This window comes from Typopeltis vanoorti, chromosome 22, assembly GCF_054136105.1.
Source record: "Typopeltis vanoorti isolate ZY-2024b chromosome 22, IOZ_Tvanoo_1.0, whole genome shotgun sequence".
Classification (NCBI taxonomy): domain Eukaryota; kingdom Metazoa; phylum Arthropoda; class Arachnida; order Uropygi; family Thelyphonidae; genus Typopeltis; species Typopeltis vanoorti.
Genome location: NC_143570.1, coordinates 78,777,496 through 78,795,447, shown reverse-complemented (window position 1 = coordinate 78,795,447; position 17,952 = coordinate 78,777,496). Strand labels below are relative to the sequence as shown.

General features: G+C 37.2%; 1 protein-coding gene across 1 annotated transcript in view; it reads left to right on the top strand.

Annotated features, from left to right (window-relative positions):
• LOC150094508 (aldehyde dehydrogenase 1A1-like) overlaps window positions 1–2,134 on the top strand; it is a 164,900-nt gene extending 162,766 nt beyond the window's left edge. The window contains exon 12 of the mRNA XM_090411990.1: window positions 1,840–2,134. Coding sequence (XP_090268116.1) covers window positions 1,840–1,872 — 33 coding nt within the window. The 3' untranslated portion in view covers window positions 1,873–2,134. The remainder of the gene's footprint in view (window positions 1–1,839) is intronic.
• Window positions 2,135–17,952: the final 15,818 nt, after the last annotated feature.

Sequence of the window (17,952 nt, the reverse complement as noted above, 5' to 3'; positions counted from 1 at the left end):
TAAATTAAGACCTTATCAATTTGGATCGCTCCTTACTAAACATACTTTTTCTAACAGTTTACTATAACAAACTACGTAAATGGCCACCCAAAATTCACCATAGTAACAGTGCTGTCCTAAGAAAAAGTTACTATTACCACTTTTCACTATAAGTCATCATCATCGTCAAATTCCTGACATGTACCCTCAAGGGGTGTACAGGATATTATGATAGTGCTACATGATGAACTTACATTATTACTAACTTCCTATCAACAATTTTTCTTCAAACCAATCTGTTATCTATGAAGACTCCAACATTAGGATTTAAATAAGCTAGATAGGGCAAATGAATGGGGGATGTCAGTTTAATGCAGCAAAATGTAAGGTCTTGAGGTTTGGGAAACATCAATGGGATGCTGCATACTCTGTGAGAGGAGTTATACTGGAGGAAGTAGGGGAGACAGGAGATATGGGGTTGATGATTGATAGAAACCCGAAATTTAGGGGACATATTGCAGAGGTGGTGAAGGTAACACAGAGGATTGCTGCAATTATGAGAAGGACACTGACCTGCAGAGATAAAAGGGTTATCATTCTGTTATATAAGTCTCTGATCAGACCACACTTAGACTATTGTTCTCAGATTTGGTCCCCAGGATTTAAAGGGGATAAATTAACTGTGGAAAGGGTACAAAGATGGATGACAAAGATGGTTTCAGGACTGTACAATTTTGGTTATGAGGACCGGCTGAGGGAATGTGGACTGCAGAGTTTGGTGGATAGAAGAAGGAGAGGTGATGTAACTGAGACTTTTAAACTGTTTAGAGGTGGTTACAGGGTGACACTGGGGAGTTCTTTCGCTTGGTTGAACAGTGGGAAGGAGTAATGACAAGAGGCCATCCCTGGAAGTTACGAAAGGAAACTGTGAGCAAGAGGATGAGGAGTGGTTTCTGTGCATCGAGGGTGGTTGAACCGTGGAATGCATTGCCTGATGGAGTGGTGAGAGTGAGAACGGTCAATGAGTTTAAGGAGTGGTATGATAGACTTTGTGCTTCTTAGGGGGGACCTACCCTCAATGAGTCTTGATAGACTTTATGTTCTTAGGAAGGACCTCCCACGATGAGTCTTTTGACTCCATAGAGGCCTGAATAATAATAATAATAATAATAATTATCAGATCTTATATTTCTGTCTCCTAAGACACTTTTTTTTTTACTGTATCAATCCACCTATATCTTGGTCTTCCTCTAGGTCTTTTTCCTGCAAACTTGGCAGAGAACACTTGTTTTGCTAATCTTTCCTCTCCCATTTGGTTTAAGTGACCATGCCATCTGAGATTAGTTCAGGTGGTATGGTCACTAACACCCTCCTGGATGCTAACAATGTCCAATTCTTTCCTAATATCCTCGTTTCACTATAAGTAACTATTTCATGCTTAGTTTCTTTTGTGTAGTATCTGATGACTTTTGTTCAGGTACACCATATTGTGTGTTTCTGTAAAATTAGCTGATTTATGTATCAAGCAATCATATAAAAAAAAAAAAAATCGAATACAATTGATATAATAAATGTGTTTCATCCCCTGCCCAAATTATAAGTTTTTCAGTATTATAAGTTTTTCAGCATTTAATCAACTTCATGTTTTTTGTATTTATAATTGTTTTGATGTGTCTAACTGTGTAGTGAGTTGACTGTAAATGAATAAATCTGTCTTTATTACTGCATTCCTGTGAATTATTTGATGTGATACTTGATATTGTATGTTACCTGACATTATTATTGTAGTTACAATATATATCATATTTTTATTTATTTGTTCATTATTTTTCATTTTGATTTATTTTTTTCTTTAATTAGGTAACTGTAAAGATTCCACAGAAGAACTCATAAACTAGGAAAAGAACAGCAAAATGTTTTTAAAATTATAATTGTAAAATTTTTTTATATCAGAATGGAGTTCCTTTTTTTCGTATCCATGTTATTCACATTCCAAGTTTCTCAGACACTAATCAATGTAAATTACATCAGTTATGATAATCAGCAGCAAATAAGTGTGAACATTTAATAATTACTTGCAAAGAATAGGATGTTGCTATCCATGCATGATATTATAATATATCTCCCTGGAATAAAATGAATCATCAGAAGTTCACATCAGTGTTACTGGGTCTTTGATATCAAATCTAAAAGTTATTCAGTCTTTATGCTCATGACACTCTAGCAAAGCATTTTGATTATATAAACTATTTATTCTAGTTATGTTTATGTTTATATTCAAACACAAAAAAGCATTCCAATGATCCATCACTCTATTTAAAAAATCTACTCTACACACTCTGTCTTCCTTATACAATTTTCAGGGATTTATTTATCATTCTTGCACCCTTCTTCTTTTGAAAAATACTTTGTCCATCTTGTGAGGCCCACTTAGTATGTGTCAATTATATAACCCCCCCTTTTTTTTTTGTTTTTTGCCTATCTTCTATATTGCAGTATATATTCTCTCATAGATGCCTCACATTGCACAGCATGAAATTACCGTAGCTACTTGCCTCTGCATCTTTTATAGAATTTCCGTGTCAGCAGAAAACCAGACAACTAAATCTGAACAAAGTCCAGCTGAAGTCTAATCCAACCCTATATGAAACCATCTTTGTCTTTATTTGTCATATCCTCCTCACCAAGACCTCTCATGTCAAAAGAATTCATTAGCAAGGTAAATGACATCATTTTGGATCCTACAGATATATTTAGAGAGTTTGGAAATGACAAGCCTGTTTACCAGCATGCCCAGAGAATAACATTGTTACGAGAAAAGCCATTTCCACCAGATACCATAATTCTTTTTAGACACCGTCTAGACATTGTAACACTTCTTAAAAAAGAAAAAAAAAATTTAATTAAAAGATAATTGCTATGAGCAAAAAGATAGCAGTTGGTGGATCAATTTCACCTCACCTGCTATATATGAAAATATGAACACAGTTTTGTCCTAAATACTGTTGCATTTTACCCATACCAATGCACTGTCCACAGAATTGCATGAGCCCATTCCCATTAATGCCACTCTGCATGACCAACATTTGTGTGTTTATCAGTAGAGAGAGAGTTATCTAGCTGTATGGAATAACATGCAGTGGGGATATTATGAGAACCAAATATCTGTAATAGCACTTCACAAGTTTGGAATACAGTTACCTGTTATTTTCAACATGCTAAAAACACTTAGGATCAGTAAGATGTTTGTGAATCAGACTATTAATCGCTATAATAATACAGAAGACTTATCTGACTACCAAAGAACAGTTCAAATATGCTATGTTAGGATGCAACAGCTTGTAAGGGCTGTGAAGGCATGCCTCTGCCATAATCCTGTGAGAATGCAGAAAGTGATGTCATGAGAGATGAACATTTCACAGAAAACAAAGTCACATGTACTAACTGATGACCTTGGGGAGAGAGCCTATCATCGTTCTACTGGAACTTCCTAACATCTGTACTCTTAACAGATGAAAAGATTTTCCATTGAAGAGTCATCTAACTGTCAAAATGACTGGGTATATGTTCCAAATGATCGCACAGCATGTATCATAGCACCAAGCATTCAGAGAGTTCATCACCTAGCATCAGTGATAGTTTGGTGAAAAGTGACGTATTAGGAGGGTATCCAAGTTGCATTTCTGTGAGAAAGGGATCAAAATCTCTGCCAAAGTTTATCAAGATACCATACTGGAACCTGTGGTAATGGCCCCTGAACAATTTGTTTCATGGTAAACAGTGGACCTTCCAACAGGACTCAGTTCCTGCACACAAGGTAAGGACCACACAACAGTGGTTGGAGGTGAATGTGCCCAACCACATATTATCATCTGATTGGCTGTCTGGAAGTCCTGATCTGAATCCTTTGGACTTCAAATTGTGGTCAGAGCTTGGGAGAGTAGTCTGAAACAACACCTAAATCACCAGCCTGAAGGTGGAATTTGAAGCAAGCAGTGGCAGCATTTCTGTTGAATGGTGTGCGTGCCGCCATTGATATGTGGCTTCACATACTTCAGGCATGTATAAAGGCAAAAATGGGACATTTTGAACATTGAGTGCTACTATATGCATGTTATACATGTGGTTTGTGTGTGCTGAAAGCTGTAAATGATTTACTGATAGATTAAAGGTTTATGCACTGTTCAAGTTGTAACAGTATTTATGACTCCATGTGTAGAGGCCTAAGTGCTGTGATGACATCATATTGGAGGCTTAATGGATTGTATACAGCACTCAGAAAGGATTAAAACAGAATTTTTATAGATTAGAATTAGAATACTTCATATATATTTCATCTCAGTAAATGAGACATCTTCAGGGATTACAAAAAAACTAATGTAACATCAAAAACAAATAACACACAATACTAAGCCCAACCACGTGGGTGACACTAAAGTCCTATCTAGGTGGAGCGTCCTCTAAGGGCAGTTGAAGGTGGGCTGGAATGTAAAGTGGGACCTCTGGTGATAAGCGTTTCCCAAATCTTAGGAAGCTTAATGCAACCATATTTGTTGAGATTTGGTTGATTCCTGAGAGCTGCTGCTGACTCTAAGAATAGTCTCTCTTTTTTGAATTTGCTGTGGTGGAGCATGGTGGTTTTTTTCCATGAGATCCTGTGGGTTGCATCCAAGACATGGTCAGCCAAGCCTGACTGATCATAGTTATGTTTGCGGATGTATGACTTATGTTCCTCCAGGCAGATAGTGGCTGATCTGCCTGTTTGTCCAAAGTATGCCAGTTTACATGAACAGGGTTCTTTATAGACTCCAGGTACTGAGAGAGGAGGGATCTGATCTTTTGTAGAGCGGATAAGGGTGGCAAGTTTGCGGTGGGGCTTAAATGCTATGTGTAGGTTATACTTTTTTAAAATCTTGGCTATTTTTTCAGATGTGCATTGGATGTAGGGTATGGTGATGGCATTTCTAAACTCTTTCTGAAGAGAAGACCGAGAAGAGGGGGAGGACCCGATTATTTTTTTAATACTGTGATCACTGTAGCCATTGGAGAGGAAAGTGTTGTGTATGTGGTCAAGCTCAGTTGTAAGAGAGGTTCCACTGGAACAAAGAATGTGGGCTCTCTTGGTAAGAGTTTTAATAAGGCCATATTGTTGAGAGGGGTGGTGGTGGGAGAGTTTGTGAATGTATCTGCCTGTGTGTGTGGGTTTTCTATATACAGTGAAGGAAAGTGTACCGTTGGGAAGGCATGTAACTAAGGTGTCTAGGAAGGGTAAACAATTGTTCTTTTCCTTTTCCATTGTAAACTGGATTCTTGGATGTAGGCTATTTCTTGGAAGAACAAAATCTACAAGCAGATAGAGGGAACTGCTACGGATCCCCCCCTCTCACCCCCTCTTGCCAATTTTTATATGGAAGAATTTGAAAAATTAGCCATAGACTCAGCCCCCTCTTAAACCTTTTATCTTGCTAAGATATGTAGACGATGTGTTCTCTATTTGGCCTCATGGCCCAGACACATTAGACTCTTTCCTCAGTCACCTCAATAGCCTACATCCAAGAATCTAGTTTACAATGGAAAAGGAAAAGAACAATTGTTTACCCTTCCTAGACACCTTAGTTACATGCTTTCCCAACGGTACACTTTCCTTCACTGTATATAGAAAATCCACACACACAGGCAGATACATTCACAAACTCTCCCACCACCACCACCACCACCTCTCTCAACAATATGGCCTTATTAAAACTCTTACCAAGAGAGTCCACAATCTTTGTTCCAGTGGAACCTCTCTTACAACTGAGCTTGACCACATACACAACACTTTCCTCTCCAATGGCTACAGTGATCACAGTATTAAAAAAATAATCAGGTCCTCCCCCTCTCCTCGGTCTTCTCTTCAGAAAGAGTTTAGAAATGCCATCACCATACCCTACATCCAATGCACATCTGAAAAAATAGCCAAGATTTTAAAAAAGTATAACCTACACATAGCATTTAAGCCCCACCGCAAACTTGCCACCCTTATCCGCTCTACAAAAGATCAGATCCCTCCTCTCTCAGTACCTGGAGTCTATAAAGAACCCTGTTCATGTAAACTGGCATACTTTGGACAAACAGGCAGATCAGCCACTATCTGCCTGGAGGAACATAAGTCATACATCTGCAAACATAACTATGATCAGTCAGGCTTGGCTGACCATGTCTTGGATGCAACCCACAGGATCTCATGGAAAAAAACCACCATGCTCCACCACAGCAAATTCAAAAAAGAGAGACTATTCTTAGAGTCAGCAGCAGCTCTCAGGAATCAACCAAATCTCAACAAATATGGTTGCATTAAGCTTCCTAAGATTTGGGAAACGCTTATCACCAGAGGTCCCACTTTACATTCCAGCCCACCTTCAACTGCCCTTAGAGGGTGCTCCACCTAGATAGGACTTTAGTGTCACCCACGTGGTTGGGCTTAGTATTGTGTGTTATTTGTTTTAGATGTTACATTACCGTATTTTCCAGTGTATAAGACGCTCCTATGTATAAGATGCACCCAAGAAATTTAATACAATTTTCTGGAAAAAACCTAAACTTTAAAGTATGATTTTTAAAAAAAATGGATAAAATAATAGGTAATTTTTAATAGTAAACTGACCTTTCAGAAACCTGCAAAACCCATGTCACTGTCATCTGACTATTCTCTATCATCATTAATTTCTTCTTTTTCTTCTTCCTCTTGTTCTTCATCATCATCTTCGTATAAGAAATGATCTTCACTTCCATCAAGGGCATTGCTAATTCCACATTTCAAGAAAGATGTAACAATAGTTTGTTCATTCATTTTCGACCAAGATGTCTTAACCAAGATTTTCTTGCACCCATTTCAAAACTTTGGTCTCTAGCTCTGGCCACTTCACAATTTTTCCATGTTCTGCACGCTTTTCATTATGCAAATTGTACAAAATCTCCTTCTGACCATGCCAAGTTCTAATAATTTTTTCTGTAGGCAGAGGTCCAAAATGTCTTTCAGCTTCCCTATTCACGTGTTCTTCCACATATTTTACAACCTGCAATTTGTAACTACAAGTATATGAATGTCGCCTGTTTTTTCCATCACTAAAATCTACGGGGAAATATCAAACTGAACACAAAATATCTCAACATGTCAACTCAATACTGATAAACATCAGTAACTGATTACTCAGATATGATATTATGAAACTTGAATAGGGACTTCCCGTTCTTAGCAAATGACGCGCTAGAAGTCACATGAAGGTCACGCATCAATTTGATTGCACCATTAACTGCCTACAAAGATCTTGGAACATAAAAGGGAGTGCATATGACTTTGAAAAGAGGAAACAATCTTTACCTTCATTATATAAGACGCATCCCATTTTAAAGAGGAATTTTTAAGATAAAAAAGTGCATCTTATACACCGGAAAATATGGTAGTTTTTTTGTAATCACTGAAGATATCTCATTTACTGAGACAAAATATATAAGAAGTATTAAATTCTGTTTTAATCCTTTCTGAGTGCTGTATACAATCCATTAAGCCTCCAATATGAAGTATTTATGACTAGACTAGGTATATTAATAATATATTGTATTTTACGTATATAATTTATAATATTCACCATTCACCCAGTGATATGAGAGAAATTAGAAAATATTTATTATTATTATTATTATTATTCCTGATACCTCCAAGGAGTCCGAAGACTCATCGCGGGAGGACACCTACAACTGTCTCAACCACTACACCGAACATCCACTACAAATCATCTCCATCAACGCCATCTAGCACCCACTTCTACCACAACTAGTATTTTTTGTCTGTAAATTGCGTGTGTTCTGAAGAGCCGATTTGTCTGTATGCAGGATGAAAAACCCAAGTTTCCAGGATAAAAAACCCTGCTAACTCCGTATGAGATCGGCTAACTCACCTTCGATTGAAATCGTCCACATAAAGATTCCTCTTTATAAATGCTGTGATGATCATGAAGGAAAAATTGTTAAATCTACAAAAATTTTTCCTGTCTGTCTTAATATAAACCTAATCTATAACTTTTCTGGTTGTTGCTCCTCAGCCATCCAACTTTGGCACACTCTACATGCTCATCAATACCATGGGATTCAGAATACCTTCGAATATTGGTAGCCCATTCATAACTTAATATTACAGCGATTATTCTGTAATAATATATATATATTATATTTCTCTTAATGCATAGTATTAGTGCATAATACTATGCATTAAGGGAAGGTCACAACCCAGACAGGTTTGAACATGTTTTGCAAAATACATATTTTTGAAGTCTTCCGCTTATTCTTTGTGCAGTTTGTGTGTGTTATTACAATTTTTTAACATTACAGAGACAAAATATTGGAATCATTAAACCTCTATAATTCATTCCTTGTGCTTTATTTGTTCATTCCATTATGCATGGTATGAGCTGCAAACCAGCACTTAAGCCATACTTATTATTATTATATTATTTTATTACTTATCACTATTGTCATCAGTACCGAAGTTGTGTCACCGCATAAAGTCTAAGTGCTCTGAATGGTTCAGACCACTTAGACTACTGTGCTCAAATTTGGTCACCTAATTTTTGTTGTGATGTGGAAACATTGGAGAAGATCCAGAGATGAGCAACTAAGGTAGCATCAGAACTGGAATGCTGGTTACGAAGGAGAGATTAAAGGAATATGACTTCTGGGGCTCTTGTGTTATGGTACATCTTTCTGGCTTTGTTTTTTAATCTGATTAGATCCATGATTTCCTCGGGGATCTGACTGAGCGGGTGAAAGACTGCAGTTTGGGTGACTGATTTTATTGCTTTTTTGATTTGACTGGTTAGATTGTTTACAGCAAAGTCTATCTCCTCTTTATTTTGAATAACAGGGACTGGGCCAATGTGCTCTGGGAGAATTCTAGAGTTTGTCACAAGGTATAAATGAGTGTGGTGGAGTGAGTTGCTCGAGAGTTCAGAGCTTAAGCAGGATGGGGTTGTGGTCGAGACAATTAATTTAGTGTTTCCAGCTGATACTGATATCTAATATTTCTGAGGATGACTATGCCAAGTACATCTGATACATTAAGTATGACTACGTCAAGCGAATCTTAATAGAACATTTTTGGAAGATGGTGAGAAGCTTGCTTTGCTGAATTCCTGCAGCATGATTGCAAGAGACTCAGTTAGAACTGATGTTAAGTTGGAGCTTGCTTTCCCATGTGATGAGGGACTTTGAGTTCGAGCTGCCTGCATATGTCTTGGTCATGGATGAGGATCCCGTGCCTTTCTGTGCTGCTGAAGTTGGGGTATTTCGAGCAGAAGGGCAACCTGCTTGGTTGCTTATGGTGTCATTATCTGGAGGTTCAGGGTTCACTCTTGCTGACTCACAATTTTTTGGATGGAAAAGGCACCCCTCCCCTTGTAGTTTGCAGGGTGGGGTCCTCTAAACAGGCATGTGTAGTCCTTGGCTTAGTGCAGGAGTTGGTCTGGGGTCTTTCACATTTTAGACATCTGTAGGCTGCTCGGCATTGGCCTGCCAAAGCCCTTTTCCTTAGAGGCTCAGTAGTAATTTTTGAGCCTGCAGATATCTGTCACTTATATCCTTAGTATATCCTTTTCTGGGCGTTACTGATTTTTACTAGTACTAAAGGCATTGGCCTTTTGTCAGATCTCAGCATTCTGCTGACTTTGATTGGGGTAAATCCTTGACCGATGAGGTCAGCAGTGACCCCATCTGTTGTGATTCCCTCAGAAACCCCTCTGAGGACCACTTTTAGATTTTTCTCGCTTGCCAGTGCAAAGGTGTGGAAGGGCAACTTGGAACTGTCCAGCATTTTTGTCATTTTGCGATAATCTGAGAAAGTAGCGGGATGAATCGTAACTCCCTCATCTGGGTGTTTGGCTCTGGAGAAGTTGATGTTTTGTTCACCAAGGGTCCTTGAAACCGATGTCCACTTTTCTTTGTCTCGGAGAATCACTGGTGGGACTTTTTCTTTTTTTGTCTTCTGAAGCTTGTGGTATTAGATCTTCCATAAGATCTTAAGAGGTCCTCGATCTTTTGTTTGCCTGTGCACCCTGAGAGTCGATCTGTCGAGGGTTCTTGGGCGATGGGACCGTTGTGAATTCGCCCTCTGTATCCTCATCCTCTCCTTCTTGATCATTGACCTTGGGTATATGTTTATAAATCCCGGGAATTCTGGATTAAACCTTTTTAATTATTTGTTGAACAGGTCAAGCAACTGCTCTTTTCTGAACGATTGAACAATATCGTCGGTGCTTCGATAAAAAGCGCCTTGGTAGATATAGCTCTTGTTCAGTTATGCCTGTTTTGGCAATTCTGTAGGTTTATAGTCTACTATTAGGTTCTGTAGACTCATGTAGAAGTCTACTAGCTAAGTAACGCAAGTTTGTAATGCCCTACTGAAAGGGGACAGGAGTGTCAAGAACTCACTTGGCCACAGAATGAAAACCTATCTCCCTAAAATACCATAAATCCCCCACTGGTCCTCGTTCCCGGTGGGATCTACATGGCCATCAGACTTCGTGCATTTTTCATGAAGAGGGAGACAGTAGGAATCATACTGTATCAGTGCCTGTGCAATGTGAGATTCCTGAAAAACCTTGTATGAAATCTAATCAGGCTTAATTTAAAATAATACACCTGTTCTCCTCAAAAGTCCACAGCAAAAAATCACGACGATTGTTGTGCAAATCGATAGTATTTGAGAGTTCAAATCTGTTGACTATGCTTTGGGTATCTCATCTATTTGAGCCTGTGTAGCTCAGTAGAAGTGACGTTTGCACTCTATGGCCCTTGACCGCATGAAAAAAAAAAAAGACTTGGTAGTTCAAATCTAGTCGCCGACTAGAGAAAATTTTACTAAGTGTTTTTCGACCAGTTCCCGAGTTAGTCGATCTCTAGCACTGGCAAGCGGGTTTTTTCTCCTGGAAACTCGGGATTTTCGTCCCGTAAACTCAAGAAAATCGGCCGTCGAACCACACTGTTTTTCAGACATGAAAAATATTGTGTTAGGATTAGGGTTCAAGAGAAAGTCGCACTTGCTAGCCGCCTTCTTCACTGCGTACCGATTAATTAGTGATAGCTTTGGGCTAGCTATCGCTGATTGGCTACCAGTGGAGATTGAACTGCCCACTCAGTCTCCAAAAGTTAGATGGGGCAAAAACGGCCTCGCCTGCTCGCCCTATACAGGAACAAAAAGGCGTTAGCTGATAGAAGTCTATCCTTGCAATGTCCAAGAAGCGAAATTGCAGTTTTAATGACGATCTCCAGAAAGAATTCAAATGTATTAAACTGAACTAAAGTGATATGCCAACATTGTAATGTACGTTTTTCTGTCATGGAGGCAGAAGCGACATCAACCAACATCTGCGTAGTGATAAATATAAGGGCCGAAAAGACCCTGGTTTCAGTTAAAAACATCAGCTCATTGATGAGACGTAAGACATATCATGGTGATGTCAGATAATCTTTAAAAGCAATTAGCTCATCTACCGTTCCCGTCCAAATAATGAGAATATCATAGCTAACCTTTTTATGGAAAATTTCGAAACAAGTGCATTAAAAAAAAACTATCAAAAAAGATCAAAGGTTTGGCTACGTTACGTAGATGATATTTTCGTTATTTGGATGGGAATGGTAAATGAGCTCATTGTTTGTTACCGTTTTGAACGGGACAGTACAGTTTTTTCATATTTCCTTGCGTCCCGTCGTTTTAATAAAAACTATAAATATACTTTAGCATTGGTCAATCATAAATTATTATTCATAACCTATAATCGTATATCAATATCATAGATACCAGTGATTTGTTAACATGGAATCGCATTGTTCGATACTAAATATCGATATCTGCAGTGATTTATTCAGAGAAAATAAAAAATATACGTTGGCAACATTTTGCGCGTCTCAGACGAGGCGTCTGTTCTGGTTTTTCGACTGTTTACCAATTGAGATTGAATGTTGTGCAGTGAAAGTATACAAATACAGTCTTCAATATATACACAAATCAGAGTTGAAGAACTGAAAAACTTTTGTGACTTTGCAGGAAACAATTCCCCTAAATTGTTAGAGCATGGAAGATTTTTTGTCCTTAGGTCCATCAATTGTCAGAATTTTAAACATGTTTGATGGGCTTCTTTCTTATTTTCTTTCTCAAGAAAATGCCCTATTATGTTGTGAAAATTGTTTGAAGATCCCTGTTTGAAATTGTGGTTGTCATTTGCAAGCAATCAAGTGTGTAAGTTCCAATCATACATTGTCTTAATTGAAAAAGATAATATTTCAGCTACAGAAGTAGTCATGAACATTGAAAATCTTGTAATCAATTTCGTCAGTGTACTAGATATATTGTATGCTCTGTCTCTCAAAGTTTTAATTATGCCTATTTTTTACGATGGATGTCAAAATACAACTAAAAATGTTCGTACATTCCGGAGAAATTAATGAGGCTAAGTTTTTTGAGGTATTAAAGAATTTCTATGAAACCAGCTTAGAATATATCAACAAGTGGATTTAGGAAAACTGAGAACTTCAAGTGGATAATACTAGAATGGAAAAAAAATACAGGACAGCCTGAACAAGGAACTCATCACACGCACAGAAATAGAAGAAAGTCGTGTATTCGATCAGCGGACTCTCATAAATCCTATAATTGTGAGACAGTTGAATTCCTGTATCTGATAGATGGATACAAATTGTTTTCTGAAATGAGCGAAAACGCATAGAATTTCAAGAATTATGTAATATTGTAGTTTATTCTTTGTCTTCAAGGAACTACATCACCTGTTGAGAGAATATTTTCTGTTATGAACAGTATGTGGTCAAAGGAGAAATCTAGATTAAGTGTTGAGACAATGAGGGTTATGTTAGTTGTAAGAGAAAATTGTGTCATGGAGTGTGAGAAGTTTTATGATATAGCGTTGAAAGACCGAAATTTTCTGCATAAGATCATTTCATCGGAGAAATATTCATGGTATGATCATGGTGAAATATAATTCTCCTCTACGTCTACCTAAATTTTTTTTTATTGGTTGTGTCACTGAAGATTAATGTTAAGCTCAATATGTTTATGTAATAAAACTTTTTTTATCGTATTTTTCATAAATACAGAATATTGCATAACTCCCGTCCCGTTTTTCCATCCCAATGTCCCGTTTTTGTCTCAAAAAATATGGTCAGCCTATGTCAAAGATTATCAAAACAATTTGCATCCAAATATAAAATTCACTATTGAACCTAGAACAACACAAAAATTATCTTTCCTTGATATCCTTATCGAAGTAAACGAAGAAGAAAAGGTTATCCTTTTCAGTTTACAGAAAAATCCACCACAACGGGAAGATTTTAAATTCCGCTTTACCATTCATCATAAAAAATAGGCATAATTAAAACTCTGAGAGACAGAGCATACAATATATCTAGCACACCGATGAAAAGAAATAAAGAATTTCACTACCTGGCATAGAACCTCACACTTAATGGCTTTGAATCCAAGACGATATAGAAAATTCTTAATACAGCTCCTGCAACTCCCTTACCTAAACAAAATTTCAAGAATGCAATCACACTGCCATACATCAAAAATATCACGGACAAATTGGCTATGTTGCTCCGCAAGTACAACACAAAAGTGCCTTTTCTATCTTTTCAAAAAATATCATGATTCCTACATCCACCAAAACCGCCATCTCACCGCATCAAAAAAACATGCGTCTATGATATTCATTGTTCTTGTGGCATTTGTAACATAGTCCAGAAGAGATGGTCGGGAGAGATCCGCATGTCTGAGCATGTAAAAGACGTGGTAAAAAGAAGGGAGCACAAATCAGGCGTAGTATTCCACACAGCCACTACTGGCCATCAAGTACTCTGGCAACCGACAAACATGTCATATATTGATAGCAATTGTTTCACAAGGAAATTTAAAGAAGCTGTACTAATGTTTAGAACCCCTACACTGTGCAATAAAAATCAAGGCTTGATTTTACATCAAGTGTGGTCTGCCTTTATCAAAAATCTAACTATCTCGGACATAACACGAGTGAGCTACAGAATGTGACAACTACCAATGTTCCAACGCGCATACAGTAACGAATTATAAAAAACATCTAATGTGTAATTAATTGTCAATAAACTTTTGTTGTATTAAACCTTGACGTACCATACTCGTGACGATGTGAGTCTTATGACGAACGAAACGTCTCGGTTTTTTTCCATTGTTTATTTTTAATAAACTCTTTATATTAATATGTGGTCTCAACCCCGGAAAATACCTACACAATTTTAAGCATTTTCGATGGGCTTCGTTCTTATTTTCTTTCTCAAGAAAAATGCAATGTTATGTTCCGAAAATTGTGTGAAGATCCCTGTTTAAAATTGTGGTTGTCATTTGTAAGCAATAAAGTGTTACGTTCCAAATATACATTATCTTAATTGAAAAAGCTAATATTTCAGCTACAGAAGTAGCCATGAACATTGAAAATCTTGTAAACAATTTAGAGTCCAGAAAAATGAAGTGTTTGTAACTACTGTTGTCAAAAAAGAATTGAAATTGTTAGTAGTTTCAAGATCATTTAATGAAGCTAAGTTTTTTGAGGTAGTTAAGTATTTTAATGAAACCAGCTTTGAATATGTCAACAAGTGGAAGTGCAGTTTAGGAAACACTGAGAATTCAAGTGGGTGCTACTAAGGAAGACACCTGAACGGAAAGAAATAAGGGCAGCCTAACGAGGAACTCATCACTCGCACAAAAACCGAAGAAACTCGTGTATTGGATCAGTGGATCCTTATAAAATCGATAATTGTGAGGCAGTTGGATACATGGAATAAAGAAACACATTCCTGTATCTGATAGACGGGTACAGGTTTTTTATGAATGAACAAAAAATGCTTGCCCTTTCATGACTTTTGTAATATTGTAGAGTTTATTCTTTGTCTGCCAGGAAGTACAGCACCTGTTGAAAGAATATTTTGTGTTATGAACAGTATGTGGTCAAAGGAGAAATCTACATTAACATAGACAATGAGAGCTATGTTAGTTGTAAGACAATTTTGTCTTACAACTAACATAGTGTCATGGAGTGTGAGAAGTTTTATGATATAGTGTTGAAAGACCGAAATTTGCTGCATTAGATCATTTCATCGGAGAAATATTCATTTCACGATCTTGGGGTAAAACACAGTCCCTCCCCCTCAACGTCTACCTAGATTTTTGTATGGGTTCTGTCACTGAAGATTAATGGTAAGCTCAATATGTTTAAGTAATAAAACTTTTTTATTGTCTTACTTTTTCATGAATACAGAATATTACATAATCCCCCTCCCGTTTTGCCCATCCCAATGTCCCATTTTTGTATCAAGGAAATATAGTCAGCCTAAAACCAAGGCATAATAGGACAGCAAAAGCTGTACACTGTAATTTATGCTAGGCATATGGTTTTCTTTCCTGACTTTCTAAATTCCTTGGGAACACACAATTGAATAAGTTATTGAAAATGTCAAAGTATTATGGAATTTTAAACTTCATACAGATAGTCATGAGGAACATAATGTGCCAGGCATCACTCTAGGCCAGGGGTCGCCAAACTTCTTTCACCGTCGACCCCTTCAAGAGTTTCTTGACTTTTTATCGATCCCCTCTATTTTACTATTACGTAGTTATGACAGGACAAGCAAAAAAGACGCATATGTGAGGTTTTAGATTGTTTATTTTATAGTTACAGTGTTTCTTGTATAAATAATATAGTATATATTATTATATTGGCTTAACGTCAAAGGGATACGTTTTTGTTTTTGACATCCTTATTAACATTGCATATTTGATAGGAGGGATAAATAATATATAAAATATAAAATTTAATTTAGATAACAAAATAATAATAATACAATCTTCCTATAGGTATATATAGGATGTACCACGGACATCCGTTTATTGGTAAATACGTCATTTTAGCCTATATGATTACCTCCGTAACTATTTTCATGACTCCATCTTACATGTCCTGATTCATATCACTGTTCCCACGATTCACTCTTAATTGCGTTGTCATTCAGGATGGAGGTAATCCAAGTTAACCGAATTAAATATTACCCGTACAATAATGTCTTATATTTTTCTATTCACCCCTAACAATGTTATATCGACCCCTTTGGCGACCACTGCTCTAGGCGAACAAAAACATGCGTGATTTATTGATGTAGCAAGCAGGGGAAGTAGAATAGAAGAAAAAGGTGCATGAAAAACTGACAAATATAGGTATATACAGATTGAAATTCAACCACTTTAGAGCAGGATAGCAACAACAGTTCCCATTGTCATAGGAGAGCAGGGAGCAGTACCAAGAAACATTTGGAAAATTTGAACCTCTGAGATATAATACTATCTTAACTGCAAAAAATGTATTTTTAGGGACATATCACATTTTACGACGCTACCTATTTGATTGCTAGGCCTTTGGATGAGACCCATATACTCATATGGCAGTCAAAGATTTCGTTATTCTGTTTCATGCTTCTTGTTACTCTTTGACTGTGAACTTTGCTAATTGAATATAAAAATAAACTAATAATTATTTAAATTAAGGGGATATTAGATCCCACATTGTTTTAAAACCGAATAAGAAACTCAAGGATTGGAATCAGAGAGTTTCATGCCGAATATAGTATAAAAAACTATATAAGTATCGGCGAATACTAGCGTGAGCTAATGCAAGTAGTCCTAGAACGTAGTACAAACACGGGCAAGTCGTTGCAAAGGTGGATAAAGTTCTGATCTCTATTCTTGGTATTTTCCATAATGTAAAAACACATTTCCTAGGAAATGTATGCTGTTATTACATTATGGTGGGAGGTCACTACCCAGACCTGTTTCAGCCTTTTTTGAGGCTTCATCAGTGAGTAGCTAGACCAAATTAATACCAAAGGGTATAATACCAAAGAATAGTAACCAGAACTTTACCCACCTTTGCAACGAGTTGCCCGTGTTTGTACTACGTTCTTGGACTACTTGCATTAGCTCACGCTAGTATTCGCCGATACTTTTATAGTTTTTTTTACTATATTTGGCATGAAACTTTCTGATTCCAATCCTTGAGTTTCTTATTCGGTTTTAAAACAATGTGAGATCTAATATCCCCTTAATTTAAATAATGCTTATATCGCCGAAATGAAGCATGTTGGCTCTTTATCTTTATATATTTTTAAGCAACTTAATGGGTGCACCTTTTGGACAACTCGTATAGCAGAGTATATAAGTTCTTTTCGCTATACCCTTTGGTATTAATTAAGTCTACCTACTCACTGATGAGACCCCAATGAGGGTGGAAACCGGTGCGGGGAGGATCTGGCTTTGAGAGGCTCCACTTGAAGGTAGGTTTTTGCCTGTCTCTGAGTGGGGCCACTGCTGAGATTATGTCTCTGAGTGGGGCCACTGCTTGATGGTGGGGTGAGCCTGCCACTAGGTAGAGCCAATGCTGAGAAGTTCTTCTCGGTGACGGGGTGAGCCTGTCATCGAGTGGAACAATGCTGAGTTGGGCGATCTTTTGGGATCGTCTTATTTTTAGAGCCCGCTTCACCTATAAGGCTGAAACCGGTCTGGGTAGTGACCTACCACCATAATGTAATAACAGCATACATTTCCTAGGAAATGTGTTTTTACATTATGGAAAATACCAAGAATAGAGATCAGAACTTTACCCACCTTTGCAACGACTTTCCCATGTTTCCTTGCTCACGCTAGTATTCGCCGATACTTTTATAGTTTTTTATATATTCGGCATGAAACTCTCTGATTCCAATCCTTGAGTTTCTTATTCGGTTTTAAAACAATGTGGGATCTAATATCCCCTTAATTTAAATAATGCTTATATCGCCGAAATGAAGCCTGTTGGCTCTTTATATTTATATCTTTATATAAACTAATAATAATAAATATTAATGACT